General features: G+C 40.6%; 1 protein-coding gene across 1 annotated transcript in view; it reads right to left on the bottom strand.

Annotated features, from left to right (window-relative positions):
* TTC27 (tetratricopeptide repeat domain 27) overlaps positions 1 to 23949 on the bottom strand; it is a 188164-nt gene that overhangs the window by 51324 nt on the left and 112891 nt on the right. The window contains exon 13 of the mRNA XM_045054699.1: positions 12189 to 12416. Within this exon, the coding sequence (XP_044910634.1) occupies positions 12189 to 12416 (228 nt within the window). The remainder of the gene's footprint in view (positions 1 to 12188; positions 12417 to 23949) is intronic.

Here is a 23949-nt window from a genome sequence, read left to right on the forward strand (position 1 = left end):
ATCACTCTTTTGTTCAAAACCACATCAGACTTCCACATCCACGGGGTGGGAAGATCCTGAAGGAGGGCATTTAAGGCCCTTCAAAAACTAGTTCTATCCATATCATTCCCCACCGGAAACTCTCCGCTCTTTGCTGATAGCCTGACACAGCCTAATTCATTCCCACATCCGTGTGTGTACGTGGGAGGCTCTCGATAATGCTTAGCTGGGCAACTGTGTAACATACTTGATCAAAATGCAACATTTTTGAAAGTGAAATGGAGCATTAAAAAATAATTAAAGTTACATATATTAGAAAAGACCTTATTTATTGGCCAACAAATTGTTGAACAACAAATTGGTTTTACTGTATCAGGGAACTTATAAGATTGTTCTGTTCAAAACTGAAAAATAAAAATATATTAAAGTAAAAATGTTTAAATGCTAAACATTTAAAATAACAAAAGGAACATAATCAAGCTATACATTTATGACATCTGAACATTTCTGTAATATACTATAGATTTAAAATTACTTAAATTTTATCAGCATTTATAAACTGTAATCATTTCCTTAATCATATCTAATCTAATACCATATTGCTGTTTTACTGATTAATTTCTTTTTTCATTATGATCTTAGTACTTACAATTTTTTCATAAAATTACCTGTCTACTCCAGTGTTGTTCTTTATTGTTAATTGTCAAATTTATTGCTAATACATTTAAAACTGTTAAAACTTTTGATGGACTCTTGTCAGTAGGCCATAATGATTTTAGTTGAGAAAATATTCTTTCTAAATGTAGTGAGGAAAAATTAAAAATAGAACTCCCATATGACCCAGCAAATTCCACTCTGGGGTATATATTTGAAGGAAATGAAATCACTGTCTTGAAGAGGTATCTGCACCCTCATATTCACTGCAGCATTATTCACAAAGGCCAAAACATGTGAACAATCTAATTGTCTGTGGATAGAGGAATGGGTAAGAAAATGTGTACACACACACATACACACACACAAAAACAGAAATATTATTCAGCCATAAAAAAAAAAAGAAGGAAGGGGCGCCTGGGTGGCGCAGTCGGTTAAGCGTCCGACTTCAGCCAGGTCACGATCTCGCGGTCCGGGAGTTCGAGCCCTGCGTCAGGCTCTGGGCTGATGGCTCAGAGCCTGGAGCCTGTTTCCGATTCTGTGTCTCCCTCTCTCTCTGCCCCTCCCCCGTTCATGCTCTGTCTCTGTCCCAAAAATAAATAAACGTTGAAAAAAAAATTAAAAAAAAAAAAAAAAGAAGGAAATCCTGCCTTTTGTGACAACATGGATGGACTCTGAGGACATTATGCTGAGTGAAGTAAGTCAGACAGAGACAGAGAGAGACAAATACAAATACTGCATGTTCCTGCTTCTATGTGGACTCTAAAAAAGATGAACTCTAGAAACAGAATGGTGGTTGCCAGGGGCCGAGCAGGTAAGAGAAATGGGACGATTTTGGTCAAAGGGGTCAAACTCCCAGTTGTAAAGATGAATAAGTTCTGGGGTTCTAACATACAGCATGGGGATTATAGTTAACAAGACTGTATCATATACTTGAAAGTTGCCAAGAGAGTAGATTTTAAATGTTATCAACACACACACACACACACACACACACACACACACACACACACGTAATTATGTAAGGTGACAGAGATGTTAATACAATGCTACTATGGTAATCATTTTGTAATACAAGTATCAATCACAAAGTATACCTCCAACTTACACCATGTAATACGTCAATTATACTTCAATAAAGCTGGGGAAAAAATTTAATATTTATTTTGAGAGAGAGAACGCACATGTACGAGTACAAGTTGGGGAAGGGCAGAGAAAGAGGTAAAGAGAGAATCTCAAACAGGCTCCATGCTCAGTATCGAGTCCGACCCGAGACTTGATTTCAGACAGCAAAACTATGACCTGAGCTGATACCAAGAGTTGGATGCTTAACCAACTGAGCCACCTAGGCACCTTAACCTGAAAAAAATTTTAATGCACTGAGATAACTGGTAAACTCAGAGCAACTGCTATTAAACAGAGGATATTCTGAATACTAGTCTTGTTAATATTGAAACTTATAAATATTTTTCTTAAGTATTGTCTTTTTGCCTCCATTTAGAGTGCCTTTCTTCAACAAATATATATACTGTATGTATAATTTATTTTTAAGTAGGCTTCATGCTCAGCGCAGAGTCAAATATGGGGCTTGAACTCAAGACCCTGAGATCAAGACCTGAGCTGAGATCAAGAGTTGGATGCTTAACTGACTGAGACACCCAGGCATCTTCAACAAATATTTTTAATAAGACAAAATTCATAAAATAAATTGTTTCTATTTATTATTCTTCATAAGTTTCACCAAATTTAGACACTGATAAATTACAGGCTTCAATTCTAGTATAGAATATAAATTAATTCATTTAAAATCAGAAGATCAATAAAAGTTTCCTACAAATTATTATTGAGGTTTTAAGTACAATGGTATTATGGTTACTTTTTAAAGTTATTTCTTCCGAGATAGGTACTCAAATATTTTTAACACAGGGGTGTCTGGGTGGCTCAGGCAGTTAAGTGGCCAACTTCAGCTCAGGTCATGATTTCACAGTTCATGAGTTCAAGCCCTGCACTGGGCTCTGTGCTGACAGCTCAGAGCCTGGAGCCTGCTTCAGATTCTGTCTCCCTTTCTCTCTGCCCCTCTCCTGCTTAACACTGTCTCTCAAAAAGTGAATAAACATTAAAAAAAATTTTTTTGAATAAAAATAAAAGTGAAATGATTTGGGGGCACCTGGGTGGCTCAGTAGGTTAAGTGTCTGACTCTTGGTTTTGGTTAGAGTCATGATCTCATGGTTCATGGGATCGAGCTCTGTATTGGGCTCTACAATAACAGTGGAGCATGCCTGGGATTCTCTCTGTCCCCTCTCTCTGCCCCTCCTCAGCTTGCAGTCTTTCTCTCTCAAAATAAATAAACAAACGTTTTTTAAAAATAAAAAATGAGGGGCGCCTGGGTGGCTCAGTCGGTTGAGCGGCCGACTTCGCTCAGGTCATGATCTCGCGGTCCGTGAGTTCGAGCCCCGCGTCGGGCTCTGTGCTGACAGCTCAGAGCCTGGAGCCTGTTTCCGATTCTGTGTCTCCCTCTCTCTGACCCTCCCCCGTTCATGCTCTGTCTCTCTCTGTCTCAAAAATAAATAAACATTAAAAAAAATAATAATAAAAAAAATAAATAAAAAATAAAATGACTTGATACATTAGTTTTTTAAATTTATTTCTAAAGTTTGAGAGACAGAGGGCATGCACATGTACTCACATGCCCATGAGCAGGAAAGGGGCAGAGAGAGGGAGTGAGAGAATTCCAAGCAGGCTCTGTGTTATCTGCATGGAGCCCAATGTGGGGCTTGATCCCACAAACCGTGAGATCATGACCTGAGCCAAAATCAAGAGCCCAGCACTTAGCCAACTCAGCCACACAGGTGCCTGTGGATTTGTTTTACAATAATATGGGGTTGAGTTAAGGAAATACTGATGAAATAAGATCAGCCATAAGTTAGTAATTGTTGAAGCTGGTTGACAGGCATATGGGAAAGGGCTCATTATAGTGGTCTCTCTGCTATTACATATTTTATATAACTGAAATTTGCATAATAAAATGTTACAAACAAACAACTCCTCCTAGGTGGATGTTATAGATTGAATTACACCTCCCCAAAATTCATATGTTAAAATCCAACCCCCCAAGCGTGACTATATTTGGAGAGGGGGCTTTTAAGGAGATAATTAAGATTAGGGGTGCCTGGATGGCTCAGTCCATTAAGCATCCAAATCTTGATTTTGGCATGATCTCAAGGTCATGAGATCAAGCCCTGCATTGAAAGATTCTCTCTCTCTCTCACCCACCATGCTCCACCCTTCCCACATCCCTCGAGCTCTCCCATGCCAAGAAAAAGGGAGACAATTAATATTAAATGACGTCATAAGGTTGGGGCCCTAATATGACAGGACTGGTATCCTTATAAGAAGAGAACTACAGGCACACAGAGGAAGAGCCTTGCCATCTAAAAGCCGGGAAGAGAGACCTCAAATATGAATTTGAGAAACCAACCCTGAAGGTGCCCTGATCTCAGTCTGTTAGCTTCCAGGACTGTGAGAAAATAAACTTGTTACTTAAACACTCATTCTGTCATATTTTGTTATGGCAGCCCTGGCAGACAGTGAAGATATTCAAAAGTGTGATTTTACATTTCAAAATTAAATCCTGTGTATCATTTGAACACTCACTATTCCCTTTATGGAAAATTTCAATGTCTCCCTGTTTGAAAATATTGCCTACAATAATTACAATTTGCTAAAAAACTCAAAAGCTGGATTTTTTTTGGAACTCCATTAATTGAAGACATAAAAGATTTCCAATTGATTTTTAACAGAATGCAGCCAAAATGCAAAAGACTCTCTTCTTAAACAGTTCATGTGACTGTAGGACACTTAAATTGACTTATAAAATAATTCTTAAAAAATTCAAACATTTTTAAAATCCACCTGACGATGGGCAGAAAAAGAAAAGTAAATACTGCCACACGATACAAAATTTAATTCAACATCAGAAAAGTCACAAGAATCTTATAATTCAATTACCCAATGGTGTATATAAAAATAGTTGTAGGGGTGCCCAGGTGGCTTAGTTGGTTGAGCATCCAACTCTTGATTTTAGCTCAGGTCATGAGCCCAGGGTCATGGGATCAAGCCCCACATTGGGCTCTGTGCTGAGCATGGAGCTTGCTTGGGATTCTCTCTCTCTCCCCTGCTCCTCTCCCAGCTCGCACCTGCTCGCTCTCATTTGCTCTCTCTCTCTCTCTCTCAAAAAAAAAAAAAAAATTATAAATGACAACAGCCAGTTTTTATTTCCATTAGAAGCCTCTTTGGACCACATTATGTCTACCATCACAATCAAACCCAAGTACGTTTACACTTCACAGGTTTTCTTAGTTCAGCAAGAACACGGTTTTAACCATGTTGCCATGTTCCACCAAAATTGATAACCATATTACCACCACTAAAAGTAAGACTTTCATCTGTTATGTTTCACTTTTTAATTGAATGTACAATAGCATTCAGAATAATGTGAGATGTTTCACCTCTGAGAGAATGAATTGCCAAGAATTTTATTCTGAATCAACTAGGTGAAAAAAATTAAACCATTATGAGAACAGAATTAATGACTTTTCTATTTGAAGCATCTGATGTCACTGATGCCAAACCGGTGAATTCAATTGCTAATGAGCTACTTCACCTAAGAGAGCAAGCACATTAGCACCTGTGATCTCACTTTTCATACACATACAAGAAAATGTGGGATGGACCAATCTTATAAACCATTTTTGCTCATTTTCATTTGCTCCAAATGAAAAGTCAAGCCTCACAAAATGCCATGAAAATGCACCTTCTATAGCTTCATATTAAATCATCATCTTTGGACGTGACTTTAAAAAAAAAAGAAAAGAAAACCAACTACTACTAACTTTTGATGTAAATGCTAATGTTTCTTCAACAAATTTAGGTCTTCCCGTTAGTGATATCACCACAGCCCCTAAAGTGGAGGGTAAATGTTGTACAACCTGTACATTCATTATCTCTCTTGACAAACGAGAATTGAGTTCCTTATGGTCCTCTAACACACTTTTTGATTTGTTTGCGTTTTGGAAATGAATGCTGCCTAAGGGTTTACTATAAACTATATAAAAGTTACCAAGCAATGTAATATACAAATAGTGGTACATTTAGGCCATACAATAAGTGATCAAACCACTGTAGCAAGAGAATTCAGACTATTCCCCATGTGCTTTATTTATGGCAGGCCTGCTCGGCTCTGCTCCCCATACATCTAGTCTATGATTCCCCACATTTCCCGTTAATCCTGCCAACTGGTAGCCAGGCAACGTCATGCATCGCACAGGCCGCAGTTTGGCACAAATGTCTGATACATACAAGGGGGCTTACAAAGACACTGGTGCGAGTATTTCTCCTACCAGCACCCCGGACCTGAAGGAGGTGGCTGTTCCCAGACTCTGTGAGCAAGCACAGGAGGCTTTATCAGCGAGCATCCTGTGTACTGTCCTTGAAAGGGTCAGGTTAGTAAGTTGTGTGTGGAAAGGGTTGGAAAAAAAAGAGACAGGCTGTTACTGGTCATTGTTCAGATTTTAGCACTGGAAAGTGGGAGCTCTGTCCTCTGCACATGCATCGAGTACGATACTAGATGAGACTGCGGCAGAAGAGGGAAGAACAAAGAGGATGTCTATGAAAACCCACTCCGCTTTTTAAGCAACAATTAATAACACCTCATTTAAAAATGAAAAACCTTGGGGCGCCTGGGTGGCGCAGTCGGTTAAGCATCCGACTTCAGCCAGGTCATGATCTCGCGGTCCGTGAGTTCGAGCCCCGCGTCGGGCTCTGGGCTGATGGCTCAGAGCCTGGAGCCTGTTTCGGATTCTGTGTCTCCCTCTCTCTCTGCCCCTCCCCCGTTCATGCTCTGTCTCTCTCTGTCCCAAAAAAATAAATAAATAAACGTTCAAAAAAAAAAAAAATGAAAAACCTTGAGACAAACGCTAAACACGATGGGTTACCAGGGTAACAGGCATAACCTGGCCACTTATGTTTAGTGAACACTCAAATCCATGGCTTTCCTCGTGCTCTTCTAACCTGGGACGCCAGTTCCCTTCTGAACACTTACTCACCTTCCAGCCCTCGGTGCACACCTGCATTCACTCCTGCACCGTCTCCAGCACAGCCTTTCCTGATGTGGTCAGTCCACAGTGACTGCCCACCTCCTCCCAACATGGCCCTTCTGGCCATACATGTCTTTGGGTATTTACCCTGCAGTTATATCACGTAACCTTACAAAGGTGGCTGACCAGTTCAATGAAGAGGAGGGTTCGGGGAAAATAAATGGGGGGGGGGGGGGCGAGCCCTGGAAAGGGACTAACAAAAGAAAAGGAATCTAGTATGTGTGCTGAGAGAGAGCAGAAAAAATAATAGGAAGTGACATTTTCCTTTTTCAATGCTACACATACTGGTTTGATATCTGAGCAATTTCCTTGTTTTTACTTTTTACATAAGAGTAAGGGACAATGGGAATAATAAGTAGACATAAGGATTTCTATTTTAATTCGGGTCCTGAGACTGTGAGATCCTGTTTGGGAGGTTTGGTTACTATTCTCTCCCACCTTCTTCACCTTCCAACAGCCCACAAAGTCAAGTCTAAGGTTGAATTTTAGTTTCAGAACTTGCGTGGGGAAATGAAACGGGGAGGTCGAAGGGAACAATAGCTGGCAATCTCAGAAGCACAAATGTAAACAGTGCACATGTCTTCTGGTTCTCTAACAAATATTCCGTAGACAGTGCGTTTGGTTTTGCAGACACTCCCTGATATAAAACAAACACTTCTATTTTTATACCAATTTGGTTTCAGAAAGTCATTACAGTGCACAAAAGCCATCCAAATATCACTCTCATTCTGCTTAAATTTTGTTATTAAACCTGTTTGGAAATGTCTGAAAGAAGAGAATACATTTTTTTAAATCCCTATTTTTTAAATTAAATTCCATTCTATTTTCCTTCTATTCCAAGACTTAAAGGAGACGACAGCATGTAGGAGCTCTGCCTTCTTAGACTCGGTTCAAACTTGGATCCCAAGTTCCAATGTCTGTGGAGTCCAAGTTTGTATCTTGTAGTAGTTCTGTACAACTTAGCATCAAATGCCTGCATATTTTGGCATGGCTCACAGCCTGCCTGAATTGGATCCATATGACAAACTGCAAAATATCCTCACATAACATCTGTTTGTATTGTGATGCTGCTTTGAGCAATTGTCATTTCTTTGTCTTGCTAAGTAATTAACTCAAAATTATATAATGAGACCATCAAGTCCTGTCAAGTCCTCCCTTGCAAATTCCCTCACATCCATCCCCTTTCGTATCGCCCCTGCCATACTGATAACTGTCAGGCTAGACATGTGCTGGTCTCCCAAACCTGTCTACATCTAGTATCTTCCAAGGCCACAGCGCTTCCCAAACAATAAGACTAAATTACCTCCACGCATACCACATTCCTTCATTCAAAACAAAGCCAAACACAAACCGGTCCTTCAGCGGCTCCCTATCTGCCAAATAAAAAGCCAAAGAGCTTAACCTCACATTTAAGACCTTTCATAAGCTGGCTCCGCTCCAACTTTCCCAATGGAACCGCCCTATTTCCTTTTACTCTCCAAAACCAGCCTATTCACTGACTCCTCTGTTCCCCCTATTAGCCTACTCTCTAACTCCTCTGTTCCTCCAACACAAACATGTACGCACCCCTTCTCTTTCGGTTTCCAGGGCTTTGCTCATACTGTTCACCTGCCTGGAATGCCCTCTCCACCGCCCTCCTCTTGGCCTATCCAAGTACTATCTGTCCTTCAAAGCCAAATTCAACATCCTATCTTCACTATCTACCATCCTATCTCTACTATCTCTTTGACCTCTAGGTAACCAGTGCTTTACAAATAACGCACTTGGTATTTCTTTGATGCCTCATACTATTGGCTGGTTCTGCCTATGTTAGCTTCACTACACTGTAGCAGGGGGTACAAACAAGCCTATCTGGCGAGCTGCTGCTACTGCTTTGTCCTCTGACTCAGTGCTATGTACACAGCAGACAATTAGTATATAGTTTGATTGACTAATTGGTTAAAGATATTATGTATTCGCACACTCAACAAATATTTACTGAATCCCAATATGTGCTAGGCACTGTTACAGGCACCAGGAAAATATAAACGAACCATAAAGACAAAAACTTCTGCCTTCATAGGACTTACATTCTAGGGAAGGGGACATAGCATTTTTTTTTAAAGTAAGCTGTAAAAATATTAGAAGGTGCTAAATGCTCTGGAGAAAAAGCAGAGAAGAAAGTAAGGAGTATAAGGTGGGGTGGAAGGTGGGCTATGCTTTTACACAGAATGATTGTGGAAGGCTTCTCTGAACAAGTGACATTTGAACAAAGTATTGAATGAGGTAACGAAGTGAGGTATGCAGATATCTGGAAGAACATCCAGGCAGAGGGAGATCAAAGTGCTAAAACCCTGAGGCAGGAATGTGCCTGGAATATTCAGGGAAGAAGAAAGAGGTGAGTTGAGGGGGAAGTTGAGGTGGAGTGAGTTGAGGGGGAAGAATGGGAGGCACTCTGCTGGGAGAGAGCCTCTCAGGGATTCTGCCTGCTACCTCTAGAGGAGGGAACAGAGGAATGACATATTGGACTCATCTGAAAGGACCCATTTGGGGGTGCCTGGGTGGCTCAGTCCGTTAAGCGTCCGACCTCGGCTCAGATCATGAACTCACGGTTCGTGGGTTCAAGACCCACACTGGGCTCTGTGCTGAGAGCTACAGCCTGGAGCCTGCTTCAGATACTGTCTCCCCTTCTCTCTGTTCCTCCCCCACTCATACTCTGTCTCTCTTTCTCCCAAAAATAAAGATTTAGAAAAAAAAAAAAAATGGACCCATTTGGATGGTCTTTGAGAATAGGCAGATGGGGATCGATAGAGACAGGAAGACCACTCAGAGTAATTTAGGAAGGGGATGACCTTGGGGACAAAAGTCTTCAGGAGGGGAGTATCTCAGATATTGTAAATGTTAAGTTGGAGTAATGAATGGAGAGACTGAGGAAGCAGTTAGACACAGGGGTCTAAAGTTCAGGGGAGAAACCCTGAAACCCACTTTTGGGAGTTGTCGGTGTATAGACGGTATCAAACCTATGGGAGCAGATGAAATCCAGGGAGCTGGTGTAGACAGAGATGAGGCCCAAGGACTAAGGCCTAGGAAGCCGCCAAGACTGAGAAGGAGCCAGTGGGGCAAGAGGAAGACATGAATGGCAATCTGTTGGGAAGAGACTGTGTGCTTGAGAGAATAACCCACATCCAACAGGTGCATGCCACTGATACAACTTAGACTACGGAGGCTAAGGGAGGGAGTTTATTTTCCTCACTCCTTCCAGCGGCCGAGGTTAGGCAAATCTTAGGCAGGGGTACTAACATAAACAAGGATAAGGACACAATTTTCCATAAGAGTAAAGTAAAAATTTAACAACACAATATTGAGTTTTGGGTTTTTTTAGAGGAAAAAAAAAATCTAGTGATAATCAAGTTAGTGCAGGGTTTGTCAACCTTGGCACTACAGACATTTTGGCCAATAATTCTTTACCTTGGGGGGCTGTCCTGTTCATTATGGGATGTTTAGCAGCAGCCTCGGACTCTGACCACTAGATGGCAGTAGCAGTCCCCTTCACTTCACCGAGTGCCAAAGGTCCCCTGGGGGGCAAAATCCTCCCCAGTTGACCACTCAGTTCGAGTGAGTTGTCAATAAAAACCAACTCTGACAATACTTTAAATATCCTTTCTGCCAAATGCACCTGTTAATTTCTGCTGATAATCTCTTCGGATTTTCTTTACCAGTCAGCTGATTTGGAAGGTTCTCACTGTATTCATTACCCAGAGTGAAGAAAGCAAGTGATCAGCTCAAAAATGTACTTCCAATTTTTTGCATATAAGAGATATGCCCCAAATCTACCCAGTTCAAAACATGATCATCTCTGCCCACACTCGTTCATAGCAGCCTATTCATAATAGCCTAGAGGCAGAAGCAACCCAGTGTCCAGCCGCAGACGAACAGATAAACAAAGTGTGGCATATACATACAATGGAATACCACTCAGCCTGAAAAAGGAACGGAACTCTGACACAGGCTACAACGTGGACATGATGTTCGGTGAGATATGCTAGTCACAAAGGGACAAATACTGTATGACTCACTCATACGAGGGGCCAACAATAGTCAAATTCATAGAGACAGAAAGCAGAATGGTTGCCAGGGACTAAAGAAAGGGGAGAATAGGGAGTTACTGTTTAATGGGTACAAATTTCTAGTTTTGCAGGATAAAAAAAGTTGTAGAGATGGACGGTGGTGGTGGTTACACAACAACAGGAATAAACTTCACACAACTGAACTGAACACTTAGAAATGGTTAAGGTGGTAAATTTTATGTTACGTGCTTTTTTTTTTTTTTTTTTTAACCACAATTAAAAAAAAAAAGAACACAGGCTCTGGGGTCCGTCTGTCTTGGGTTCAAATATTGGCAAAATGCCCAACATATCTGGATCATAGTAAGTATTCAGTAACCATTAGCAGCTGATTACAAATTAGTGTTTTAACCAGAATGTTACCAAGTCAGCGTGCATGTCTGTCAGGACCCATGGTTGACAGTTATGTGTGCCTCTGACTGGTTAAACAGGAAAGCAGTCATAAAGAAAGTACGGTTTAAAAAAAACAAAGACCATTTCTGAGAATAAAATCATTTTGCCAACTGAGTGTCATTAAGTACAAAGGATGGTCAATTTCTTCCCTTCAAAATTTAGTCCTCTCCTGTGGATTTATCCTGTCACTTATTTTAAATATTTCTTTATTTTGAAAGAGACAGCATAAGCAGGGGAGGGGCAGAGAGAGAGGGGGAGAGAGAATCCCAAGCTGACTCCTCACTATCAGTGCAGAGCCCCATGAGGGGCTCGTTCTCATGAACCACTAGATCATGACCTCAGCTGAAATCAAGAGTCAGATGCTTAACCAACTGAGCCACCCAGGTGCCCTGCTTGTCACTTATTTTAACGATCCAGACTTTTTGTATTACTTTTTCAAACCTTAAAAAAAAAAATTCATGTGTCTGTAAATATACGTTTTCTTAAATGATCAAGAATCCATTCTAGATGTTACCCTATTTATATCAGTTTTGCTCTCATTGCTGATTCCCACAATTCTTTGCACAGTCCTACAGTGTGTGCATTCTGACTCTCCTCTATTTCTCCCTAACATATCTGCTGAAAACAAAACCTAATTTTCCTAGCTGTATTTGGGTTAAGGACAGTTTAAAGAAAGAAATAACAAAATAAAACCGAAAAGTAAATAACAGAAACACAGCAGAAAGTAAGAGAAAAGCAGCATTTCCCATGACAAGCCAGAAGCGTGGGAGACTCAGCTCTCGGCTTGCAAACACAGCTCACCAGGCACGTGGGCAGAAGATGGGTGCTCACTCATCTTGGTAAGACACCAAACCAAAGAGAAACAGAAGCGCCCAGAGCAGGTGGGCTTTCCGAACTGTCTAACCTGCATGGGATTGATCTTCACCGAGCGCTCAAAGCACTCCACGCATTCTCTAAACTCCTTGTTCCGCAGATGAAGAAGGCCTTTGGAGCGCTGAGCCCGAGCGCTGCGGTGGCGGGACAGTTCCCAGGCCCGCTCATAGCAAGCGTGGTCTCGAAGGACATCTCCGAGCAAGCAGTACAAACTCGGCGTTTCTTTCTTCTCCAGCTCTTGCCTGAGGATTTCTTCTGCCTAGAAATGACAACAGAAGTAAGTGAATTAGCTTACAGTGACTAATGGCTTTTTCTTTTTTTAGCACATAAACATCTTTAATCCCACAGGACCCAAATTTTTATTTTCAAAGTTTGAGATGACCTGTTGATTTCATGCATCTAGGACAAAGGCTGAAAACAACAGAAAACAGATACGGTACAGGTAAAAGAGAGGAACAGGAAGGAAGTAAGAACAGAGTGCTGCTTTACTGGCATCTGGAATCCTCCAGGAAAGAAAGGCACCAAGGGGAAGCTTACTCCACGATACTGGGAGGACTCACTGGACTCCCCAGAAGCTCCCCACTCCAGCTGTCACCACTGTGACTGTGAGAGCAGCGTCTTTAGTTCACCTCTACTCAATGGCAATGCAAGGGTATGTTTCTTAAGTTTAGTTTAGTTATTTAGTTTAGTCTGCTTTGTTTTTCCTTTTTTAAAATGGCCTGCTCAGGGAGCCCAGGATCGCCAAAACATTTATAAAAGAAGGAGGGGTACCATTTAATAGTCATTGTTTATCTCACAGATAAAACTTGCCAACAGGAGGCCTATCTGCTTCCAGACAGTCCCTTCGGTTTAGCAATTAAAGACCATCCTCAGAACACTGCACAAGCCTGGGTAATACTCTCCTATGTGCACAATTCAGATTCACCTCATCAGCTAAGCTAATTCTATACTTGTTACCACTACTCTGCTTCCCTGGCCCGTGTCCCTAACCCCTTGTTTCTGATCAGTTTCAACAGCATGGCAGCGGCTCTACTTCCACGTCCCATCCTTACATGCAAACACCTTCCTATAAATAGCAGTGGAGTCACCCAAGATGCCAAGACAGCCATGGATGGCCACAATGGGTGTCGATATCTGGGAAGCCATCCTCAAGAAGCTAAATTGATTCTTTAGACTCCTTAATTGATAGAGCTGGCAATCTCAAAGTGGATGTATTTGATTTGCTTTAGGTTGCATCCAGCTAGAATTCTTAACTAGTCTAATTTTTGGGAAACATTCTAAAAGACAACTGTGCTTATAAAAGTGTCTTTGGATGCTGGCTTCTCTGCATTTCTTTATTTTTTTTAATTTTTAATGTTTATTTTTGAGAGAGAGAGACACACAGAGTATGAGTGGGGAAGGGCAGAGAGAGAGGGAGACACAGAATCCGAAGCAGGCTCCAGGCTCTGTGCCGACAGCTCAGAGCCTGACATGGGGCTCGAACCCACAATCCATGGATCATGACCTGAGCCGAAGCTGGATGCTCAACGGACTGATCCACCCAGGCGCCCTATCTGCATTTCTGATACAGTATGGGCTATGCAGGCTTTTTAGGCCTGGTCTGAAAGTGGAACTGGAATTTATAAAACAGTTTCTAAGCAAAAAGAGTTATAAATCCCAAATAGCCAAAATACATATGAAATTTTAAAATATAATTCATGTGAAACCTCTACAATGATACAATAGTTATTACTGTTCTAACCATAATTTTATAAGGTTGTTTATATAAGTACCCAACACAGGTATATTTACATATACACATATATGTATTCAACCGAATTACATGTAACAGACTGTAGCCACAGTGGAATTTTTGCTGACATGATCTTATAGTGTAGTTGAAGGCACTTCTTCTGGCAATATGGCATTGAAACTTGAAACCCAAACCCTCCCAGGAATTCAGAAGGCTGCCCCTGCAGAAAATAAAAATTTGTGATTAGTTATCTGATGTGGTTGGATCTGAAGGCATGAGGAGGCAGTGGTCATGACAGGGTCGGGCACTGGTGGTCCATGATATCCAGTGATGAAAGAATTTCTTAAATTATCACCTGTGGGAGCTTAGAATAAAGCTCCTACCTAATGTAAGGTTTTGTGTATAGGAACTTCATCAAGATAATAAGCTTCCGCACAGCAAAGGAAACAACCAACAAAACTAAAAGGCAACCAACGGAATGGGAGAAGATACTTGCAAATGACATAGGGTTAGTATTCAAAATCAATAAAGAACAAACTCAACACCCAAAAAACAAATAACCCTGTGAAGAAATGGGCAGAAGACACAAATAGACACTTTTCCAAAGAAGATATCCAGATGGCTGACACATGAAAAGATGCTCAATATCACTAATCAGGAAAATACAAATCAAAACCACAATGGGATACCACCCCACACTTGTCAGAATGGCTAAAATTAACAACACAAGTAATAACAGGTGTTGGCAAGGACACAGACAAAGGGGAACCTTCTTGCACTGTGGGTGGGAATGCAAATTGGTGCAGCCACTCTGTAGAAGAGTATGGAGGTTCCTCAAAAAACTAAAAATAGAACTACCCTATGATCCAGCAATTGCAATACTAGGTATTTACCCAAAGGATACAAAAATACAGATTCAAAGGGGTACATGCACCCTGATGTTTATAGCAGCATTATCAACAATACCCAAACTATGTAGAGAGCCCCAATGTCCATCGACTGATGAATGGATGAAGAAGATGTGGTGTGTGTGTGTGTGTGTGTGTGTGTGTGTATACACACATATATATTTATATATATACACATACACACACACAATGGAATATTACTCAACTATCAAAAAAAGAATGAAATCTTGCCATTTCCAACGATGTGGATGGAGCTAGAATGTATTATGTCAAGCAAAATAAGTCAATCAGAGAAAGACAAATATCATTTGATTTCATTCATATATAGAATTTAAGAAACAAAAGAGATGAACATATGGGAAGCAGGGAGAGAGGAGAGAGGAAAACAAACCTCAAGAGACTCTTAATGATAAAGAACAAACGGAGAGTTGATGGAGCGAGGTGGGTGAGAGACAGGCTAGATGGGTGATGGGTATCTTTTTAAGTTTATTTATTCTGGGAATGAGCATGCAAGAGACTGTGCATGGAAGTGGGGGGAGGGGCAGAGAGAGAGGGAGAGAAAGACAGAATTCCAGCTCAGAGCCTGATGTGGAGCTCGAACTCATGAACCGTGAGATCATGACCTGAGATAAAATCAAGAGTTGGACACTTAACCAACCAGCCATGCAGGTGCCCTGGGTAATGGGTACTAAGGAGAGTACTTGTGATAAGCCCTAGGTGTTGTATGTGATATATCACTGAATTCTACTCCTGAAACCAATATTGCACTCTGTGTTAAATAACTAAAATTTAAATTAAAAAAAAAAAAAAAAGGCTTCTGTGAATTAAGTGATAGGACACTGAAGATACCAGGCTGTGAGGTAGGTTGGTGGCTTCTAATTTCACCAAATAGCACAAAGAAAGAAAATGACATTCAGTGTTTTAAATCCTCAAGTTCAGAGAAGCAAGTTATTTCTAAGATTGCCTCAAAGAATTTCTTTTTCCTCGTAGCTGCCAAGGTAGTATAGCCAAAACTCGGATGTAGACATTGCTGCTACGTGAATTCTGAATACAGGACAAACTCAGTTTCACTAGGTCTATGTGCAAATGAAGGCATCTCACTGGGTTAATCAAATATGTTTTAGTCATTTGTTTTATTTCCTCTATTGCCTTTTAACCACACATCATTTTATTTATTTATTTATTTATTTATTTATTTATTTATTTATTTATTTATTTAGAGATAAAGAGAGAGGAAATATGTGTGTACATGGGGTATGGGAAGAGGGAGAGGGAGAGGGAGAGAGAGAATCTTAAGCAGGTTCCATGCTCAGCATGGAGCCTAACACAGGGCTCAATCTCACGACCCTGAGATCATGACCTGAGCCAAAATCAAAAGTTGGACGCTTAACTGACTGAGCCACCCAGGTGCCCTGTCATTTTATTATTTTTGAGTGATTGCTCTAGAGGTAATCATGCACATCTTCAATTTATCAAAGTTCATTTACAGTTACTGTCATATCACCTCACCTTTCTCACATCACAAGTGGCCTGGTCAAGCCCTTCCTAAAGTTGTTCCACAGAAACAATGCAAGATAAACAAATGATTCTTATTGTTTTAAGACACTAAAGTTTTGATGTGGTTTGGTTCTTAGCAATAATAACTGCAATGGTTGTTTAAACGAGAGGGTTACTCTAGTACCACTTACTTCATCATGGCCAGGAGAAGAGGGCACTGACCATGAAGGAGCAAGACCCAAGAATTTAAATAAGGACATACGGGATGATTCTGAAAATAGAAACCTCCAAACCCTACTGAGTTTCCTATGCCAGCAGAGGCAGTCCTCCCCTACCTGTTAAGACTAGTGCTACCTTGCTTAAAGACAATACAATGACCGGGGCGCCTGGATGGCTCAATCAGTTAAGCGTCCGACTGCGACTCAGGTCATGATCTCACAGTTCATGAGTTCGAGCCCCAAATCGGGCTCTGTGTTGACAGCTTGGAGCCTGCTTCAGATTCTTTGTCTCCCTTTCTCTCTCTCTGCCCTTCCCCTGCTCATGCTCTCTCTCTCTCTCTCTCTCAAAAAAAGCATTAAAAAAACAAAAAAGACAGTATAATGACTGTACCTCAGGGAAGTACCTTGCAAGAGAATGCTAGTTCTCCTCATCGCTGACCCCTTCCATCCCTTACTGCCTCCACTCATGTAAATACACTTATACACAAAGAGAACTGCAAGACTGTATTTACTTTCTAGAGGGGGAAAATCTTGGACCATATGGAAAAAGAGATTCTAAGGGTGACAGACCATAGACAAAGCGGATCACAATTTTAATCAGCTGAATTTAGGTACTCATCAGTACTATTTGATTCATAAGGCTAACTACTCAAGCAGCTGGGGATGGCTCTCAATTATTTGCTCAATTGCTTGGCTAAAACCTGGACTCAAATGTGGCCAAAACTGAAGAAAAAAAAAAAAAAAGTGGCCAAAACTAAGTTGAGATGCCAGAAATTCCTTGGTGTGATGTGAAGGAAAGAATCTAACAACTTAGGAAGAAAAAGTTGTTGTCAATTTATTATTTGCAACCTGTTCACCCATCCCAATGTCCTCCAAGAGGGCCCAGGGGATATTCTTTACATCTTAACTTTGAGAAATACATTGTATATGGCAGTATTAGCATCCCTTAAAAGTGCTATAGATGTCCTGTAAGCTGGGGGGAACACTTGGGAGGTTCTTCAGTTGAAATGAGCTTCCAGATTTCAGGGGATGATTAGAATAGATAGAGACCAACTGATGGCACTCAACCCCTCAGAAGTAAGAGGAGCATGGTTGTTTGCAACAGGAACAGCCAGAGTAATAATTACAATAGTGCAACTAGCATGGATCTTAGGTGGTTGCTGACTCACCAGGAAGCCTTAAGGCCAAATGAGATGTACACCTAAGTCCAAACTTGATCTACATAACATTAAAAAAAAAAAAAATCTAGGTTTGGGGTCAGACGTCTGACCCAGGTCACCATGCTAAAACATTGTTTCTCACCCAATGCCTATCCTGGAGTCATTTCACAGTCAGAGGCTCTTTAAAAAAAATCAGAGGGGTACCTGTGTAACTCAATCGGTTGAGCATCCGACTTTGGCTCAGATCATGATCTCGTGGTTTGTGAGTTCAAGCCCCGCATTGGGCTGCTGCTGTCAGCTCAGAGATTGCTTCATATCCTCTGTCTCCCTCTCTCTCTGCCCCTTCCCTATTTGCACTATCAAAAAAATAAACATTTTTTAAAAATTAGAAAGGGAGGGACGGAGGGAGGAAAGGAGGAAGGAAGGAATGAAGGAGTCAATACTGGTGAGGAAGGACCCCACTATAATATAACTAGCATGTACCATAATTCTTCCCTTGTCTTCCCCAAAGACATAACATTTTTTTTAAAGTTTATATATTTTGAGAGAGGAATGGCGGAGAAAGAGCGTGCGAATTCAGGGAGAGACAGAGAACAGGAGAAAGTGCTGTCAGCGCAAAGACTGATGCGGAGCGCGATCCCATGCACCATGAAATCATGACCTGAGCTAAAATCAAGGGTAGGACGCTTAACTGACTGAGTCACTCATGTGCCCCCTCAAAGATGTACCTTTAACATTTGCCGGGTAATTCTATCCTAGAGGGAAAGAAATACTGTACCTGTCTTTTCAAGGTTGATTGGTTCTTAGTTAATGATAATCCTCTGGGACCCAGAATATTACCATGATGAGTTAGTGGGTTTATGGGAGTGAGTCTATCCCACGGTAGGCCTAGTAAGTCTCTGGACCCACCCAGTGGTTACCTCCCTACTTCTTGAATACATAGTTGAATTAGATATATCCAACAACCAGCAGAGCCTTCACTGAGGACTAATGCAGAATAAAATGCCATGTGAAAGCCCCAAGCTTACTCTCCCCCTTAAGAGAAAACCCAAAGCACCATTGCATATCTATGTAAACTACAGAAATGTGTCCCACTATCAAACACGTGAGAGATACTGCAAAGTGTGTGAGTGCAGGCAGTTTGACCCATTTAAACTGAGCAGAATATAGATGGGTCCTGGAAAATGTCAGATTATTACAAACTTAATATAATGGTGGCTCTAATTATACCTACTGTTCCAGACATGATCTCTTTCCTGGAGCAAATAATCACACCCCCTGACATATGATAAGCAGGTACTGATACAGTAAATACATTTTTCTCTACCTAATAGCCAGACAACATCAGATGTAGTGGGCTTTCACTAGCACAGAGAGAAGTACACTTTCCTGGTATAATTTAGTCTGCAAGGACCTTGACTGTCTCACCATCTCATTAGACCTCATCAATCTAGGACCTTGATGACATCATGCTAATAATACTCCAAAACTCAGACAAATGGTGTGCTGATGTCAACCAAAAACCAAGTGGAAATGATCATATTCCTGATACTGTAACTTGTTATTAGGAAATGTTCAATTTACAAAAATTCATTTGATATATTACCTTTAAGGAACTCATCTCAATAAAGATATGGAAAATAAATATGTATTTCTAGTTGCTTTTCTTCTCATGTTTTAAGAATGCTTCAATATTTCAGCCTCTTTCAAAGAAATTGTAAGTTTCCCCAAGTCAAAAACTCTTCTTTACATAACATAATATATAAAATACTCTGTACCTGTTAGTAGTAGTTTGAAACTTTCCAAATAAGTAAATCCCCAAGCCAAAGGGCTAACCCACTGCCGGGTCATATGTACTGCGATGTCAAGTTGCTTCAGCTGGAAACTAAAATGTGTTTCCTAAAATTCCTTTCCCTTCCAATTTCACATTAGAGCTGGTCAGAGGGGGAGTTTGGTGGGGATGTGAAAGGCAGAAGTAAAGCAACAGCTTTTACTCTTGGAAGGTGGTCATGGTTAAGTACGGTGTCAGACAAGATGCAGAGATGTCCTGCAGACCCCCGCTTGTCCTCTGCTCTCTGCATCCAGCTTGTGCCTCTGACTGCAGGCCCTGCCAACCAACAGCAGCTCCAGGATGGCCAGCAGACATTTCACCGTGGACCCCAGGGCTGGGAGCCACATACAGACAACAGCTTTCCACAGGTCTCTCCACAAGCTCCTCCTTCACGCTCCCATTTCACGGCTGGAAGTACTCAGCTTCTCAGACTCCCTGGTAAGTTCTGACTTGTCCACTCGTGCCAGTGCTTCAAGTGGACTGATAAATGATTTTGCCCTGGTCCTTCTATTCCCTCTTCCACACCTTCGTTTCTCGGCTCTTCCCACATCTGTGTAAGATCTAACTCCTTTCGTAAACCCCTTATTCCCAAAACTACTCAAAGTAGCTCTGCTACTTTTGTTTCCATAACAAAACTTGAATGATACAATCTTTCCTTCATGTTTTGCCTTTTAAACGCCTTATGTGTCCTCCCCTTTGACAGTGATTTACAATTCGTTTTTATCCAATATATATATATTTTTTTAACATTTATTTATTTTTGAGACAGAGCATGAACAGGGGAGGGGCAGAGAGAGAGGGAGACACAGAATCGGAAACAGGCTCCAGGCTCTGAGCTGTCAGCGCAGAGCCCGACGCGGGGCTCAAACTCACGGACCGTGAGATCATGACCTGAGCCGAAGTCGGACGCTTAACCGACCAAGCCACCCAGGCGCCCCTCCAATATATTGTTAAATGCATTATTTCATTTAATCCCTACAGTAAGTCTGAGAGGTAGGTAATAATATGGCCATGGGCCAACTGGCCAGCTCAAAACCAAAAGATACTAAGTTGAAAAATGGGACTTTAATTTCAGGTTCAGTACTCTTCCTATATTCCACAGGTGTACATCAGCAAAAATAGTGGTCTAAGAACCTCTGAAAATTCCCTACTCCATAAAGGCAACAAGAAAACTGACAAAAAGTTTTAGAATCAACTTTTTCATAATTCTGGAAGTTAACCAAAAACTTGAAATAATCCAAGGAATGTTTATTTTTAAAAAGTAGTGATATCTTGATAAGAAGAAGTTTTGTGTGATTTTGTTTAATTAAAAAAAATTTTTATATATTTATTTTTGAGAGAGAGAGTGCATGTGCAAGCAGGGGAGGGGCAGAGAGAAAGGAAGACAGATGATCTGAAGCAGACTCCATGCTGACAGCCCGACGTGGCACTCGAACTCACGAACCTCAAGACCAGGATCTGAGCCAAAGTTGGACACTTAACTGAATGACCTACCCAGGTGCCCCACTTTGTATGACCTTAACTTGCACCGTTCCTATTCCCCTTTCTACAACTTGCAAGGCTGTCTGTATTTAACCTAACTCTGAGTTTGCCCAGTGAAAAGTCTTTGTCAAAAACAATTACAGACAACTGGTAATTCTGTAGCTGTCTGAAGTGGTAAAGAACAAGTGGGACAAACAACAGGCTAACCAAAAAAAGTGGAAAAAGGGAATGAGATATACATAAGAGCTTTGAAAGGCACCAACATATTCATGGGAGTCCAGAAGGCCATGAATGTATAACATGGTACACACATTCAGGAAAGACCCGAGAAGGCCCTAAGCTCTAACCTGAGGCTGAACTCGAGGCTTTGCACAAGCACTCAGTGAAAGCTAAGGCAGGGTTGTTAACTGCCTGGCTGAGTGTTGGAAGCATGCTCCGACACACACATACACACACACAGAGCCCATCAGCAAAGATTGGGAGGCTTGTCGATTTAGGCATTCAAGGAATTTCCTGTCTAATCATTAGCTGACCATTCAGCTAATCAACCTGAGACTTCAGCAGCTACACGGACAAAGCATACAGATTTTACAGAATTAGTTAAGAAATGTCACTAAACACAAAAGAACACAAACAGCAGTAACAACCTGATATCTAGAGTTGCCACATTATATTATTTAAAACATCCAATTTTCAACAACAAATTACAAAAATAGGCAAAGAAACAAGAAAGTATGGCCATTACATAAGGAAAAAAAGCAACCAACAGAAACTGTCACCGAGAATGCCCAATGACAGGTTTAATAGACACTTTAAAAACATGCTACTTTATTTTTTTAATTTTTTTTTAACGTTTATATATTTTTGAGACAGAGAGAGACAGAGCATGAACGGGGGAGGGTCAGAGAGAGGGAGACACAGAATCAGAAACAGGCTCCAGGCGCTGAGCTGTCAGCACAGAGCCCAACGCGAGGCTTGAACTCACGGACCGCGAGATCATGACCTGAACCGAAGTCGGCCGCCCAACTGACTGAGCCACTCTGGCGCCCCAAAAACATGCTATTTTAAATGGTTCCTGGTACAAGGACTAAGAAAATAACTCAAAAAGAAAAAAAAAAAAAAAAAAGTAGTCGTACCTGGCTGGCTCAGTCTATACAGCATGCGACTCTTGACCTTGAGGTTGTAAGTTCAAGCCCCATGTTGGGTGTAGAGATTGCTTAAAAATAAAAACTTAAAAAAAAAAAAAGCAAAAATGACAAAGGAATTAAAATGGCACATTCAGCCAAAAAGAAGACAGAAATAGGGAAAGACAGAAGACATAAAACATATAGAAAATAACAAAATAGCCAATATATATTCTACATTATCAGTAATTAAATTTAAAAGTATTAAACACTGCAATCAAAGGCAGGGATTAGGGGCACCTGGATGGCTCAGTTGGTTAAGCCTCTGACTTCGGCTCAGGTCATGATCTCAGAGCTTGTGGATTCCAGCCCCGCGTCCAGCTCTGTGCTGACGGCTCAGAGCCTGGAGCCTGCTTCAGATTCTGTGTCTCCCTCTCTCTCTGCCCCTCCCCCACTTGCACTCTCTCTCTCAAAAATTAATAAACGTTAAAAAAAATTAAAAAGAAAAGCCAGGGATTGGCAGAAAGTATTAAAAAAATGATTCAATGAAATGCTGTCTACAAGAGACACACTTTAGAGTCAGACAGAAAAAAAGGCTGAAAATAAAAAGGAAAGGAAAGAAAAGAAGACACACCATACATACATTCGGTAACCAAAAATGAGCTGGAGTGGCTATCAGTATCAGACAAAAATTGTTAATAGGATGAGGAAAGGGTAATTTAATGATATATATTCACTCCATCAAGAAGACATAATTATAAGTATATATTCACCTAACAACAGAGCCCCAAGTTACATGAAGCAAAAACGGACAGATCTGAAGGAAGAAATACACAATTCATTAATAATATATGAAGACTTCACTTTCCAACTTCCAGTAATGGATACGACAACTATACAGAAGATAGAAATAAAAAAATAACACCATAAACTAATTAAGCCTAAAAGACATCTAAAGAACACTCCACCCAATAGCAGCAGAATACACACAGAACATTCTCCAGGGTATACTACACCTTAGGCTGTAAAACAAGTCTCAATAAATTTGAAAGGACTGAAGTCATACAAAGTACATTCTTCAACCACAATGCGATGAAATTAGAAATCAGTAACAGAGAAATCTGGGGAATTCACAAATTCATGGAAATCAAATAACACAGTGCCTAATAACCAATAGGTCAAAAAAGAAATCATAAGGAAATTAAAAACACTTTGAGATAAATAAAAACAATATAATATGCCAAGATTTATGGGATGCAATGAAAACAGTGTTTAGAGGAAAAGTTATAGCTGTAAATGCCTGTACTGGGAAAAAAAAAAAAAAAAAACTCAAAGCAATCATCTCATCTTCTACCATAAGAAACTAGGAAAAAAAAAAAAACAAGAAAATTAAATTCAACCCAAAGAAGGAAGGCCATAATAAAGGTCAGTGTAAATAAAGAAAGAATAGAAAAACAAAAGAAACAAACCAAAAGTTGGTTCTTTACATTCAAATTACTAAAATCAGAAATGAAAGATCAGAAATCGCTACCAACCTTACAGAAATAAAAAGAATTATAAGGGAGTACTATACTCTACAGGTACCCTATAAAAAAAATAGGATCCAAGATTCGGAACATCAAGCCATACCCTTAAAACACCTGCATGACCTAAAACTACCATTCTACAAATATTGTATAGGCTGTAAAGATTCACCAGAGTCCGAAGACATTTAACACAGCCCTAGTGTTGGCAAACTTGCAAAGAAGACCAATACACAAATGAAAGATTAAATAACCATCAGGAAAACCTTCACATTTGTAAATGCTAAGGTACTGGGGATTTCAAATACTTCCTCCAC

This window comes from Felis catus, chromosome A3 (assembly GCF_018350175.1).
Source record: "Felis catus isolate Fca126 chromosome A3, F.catus_Fca126_mat1.0, whole genome shotgun sequence".
In the NCBI taxonomy this organism is placed as follows: Eukaryota; Metazoa; Chordata; class Mammalia; order Carnivora; family Felidae; genus Felis; species Felis catus.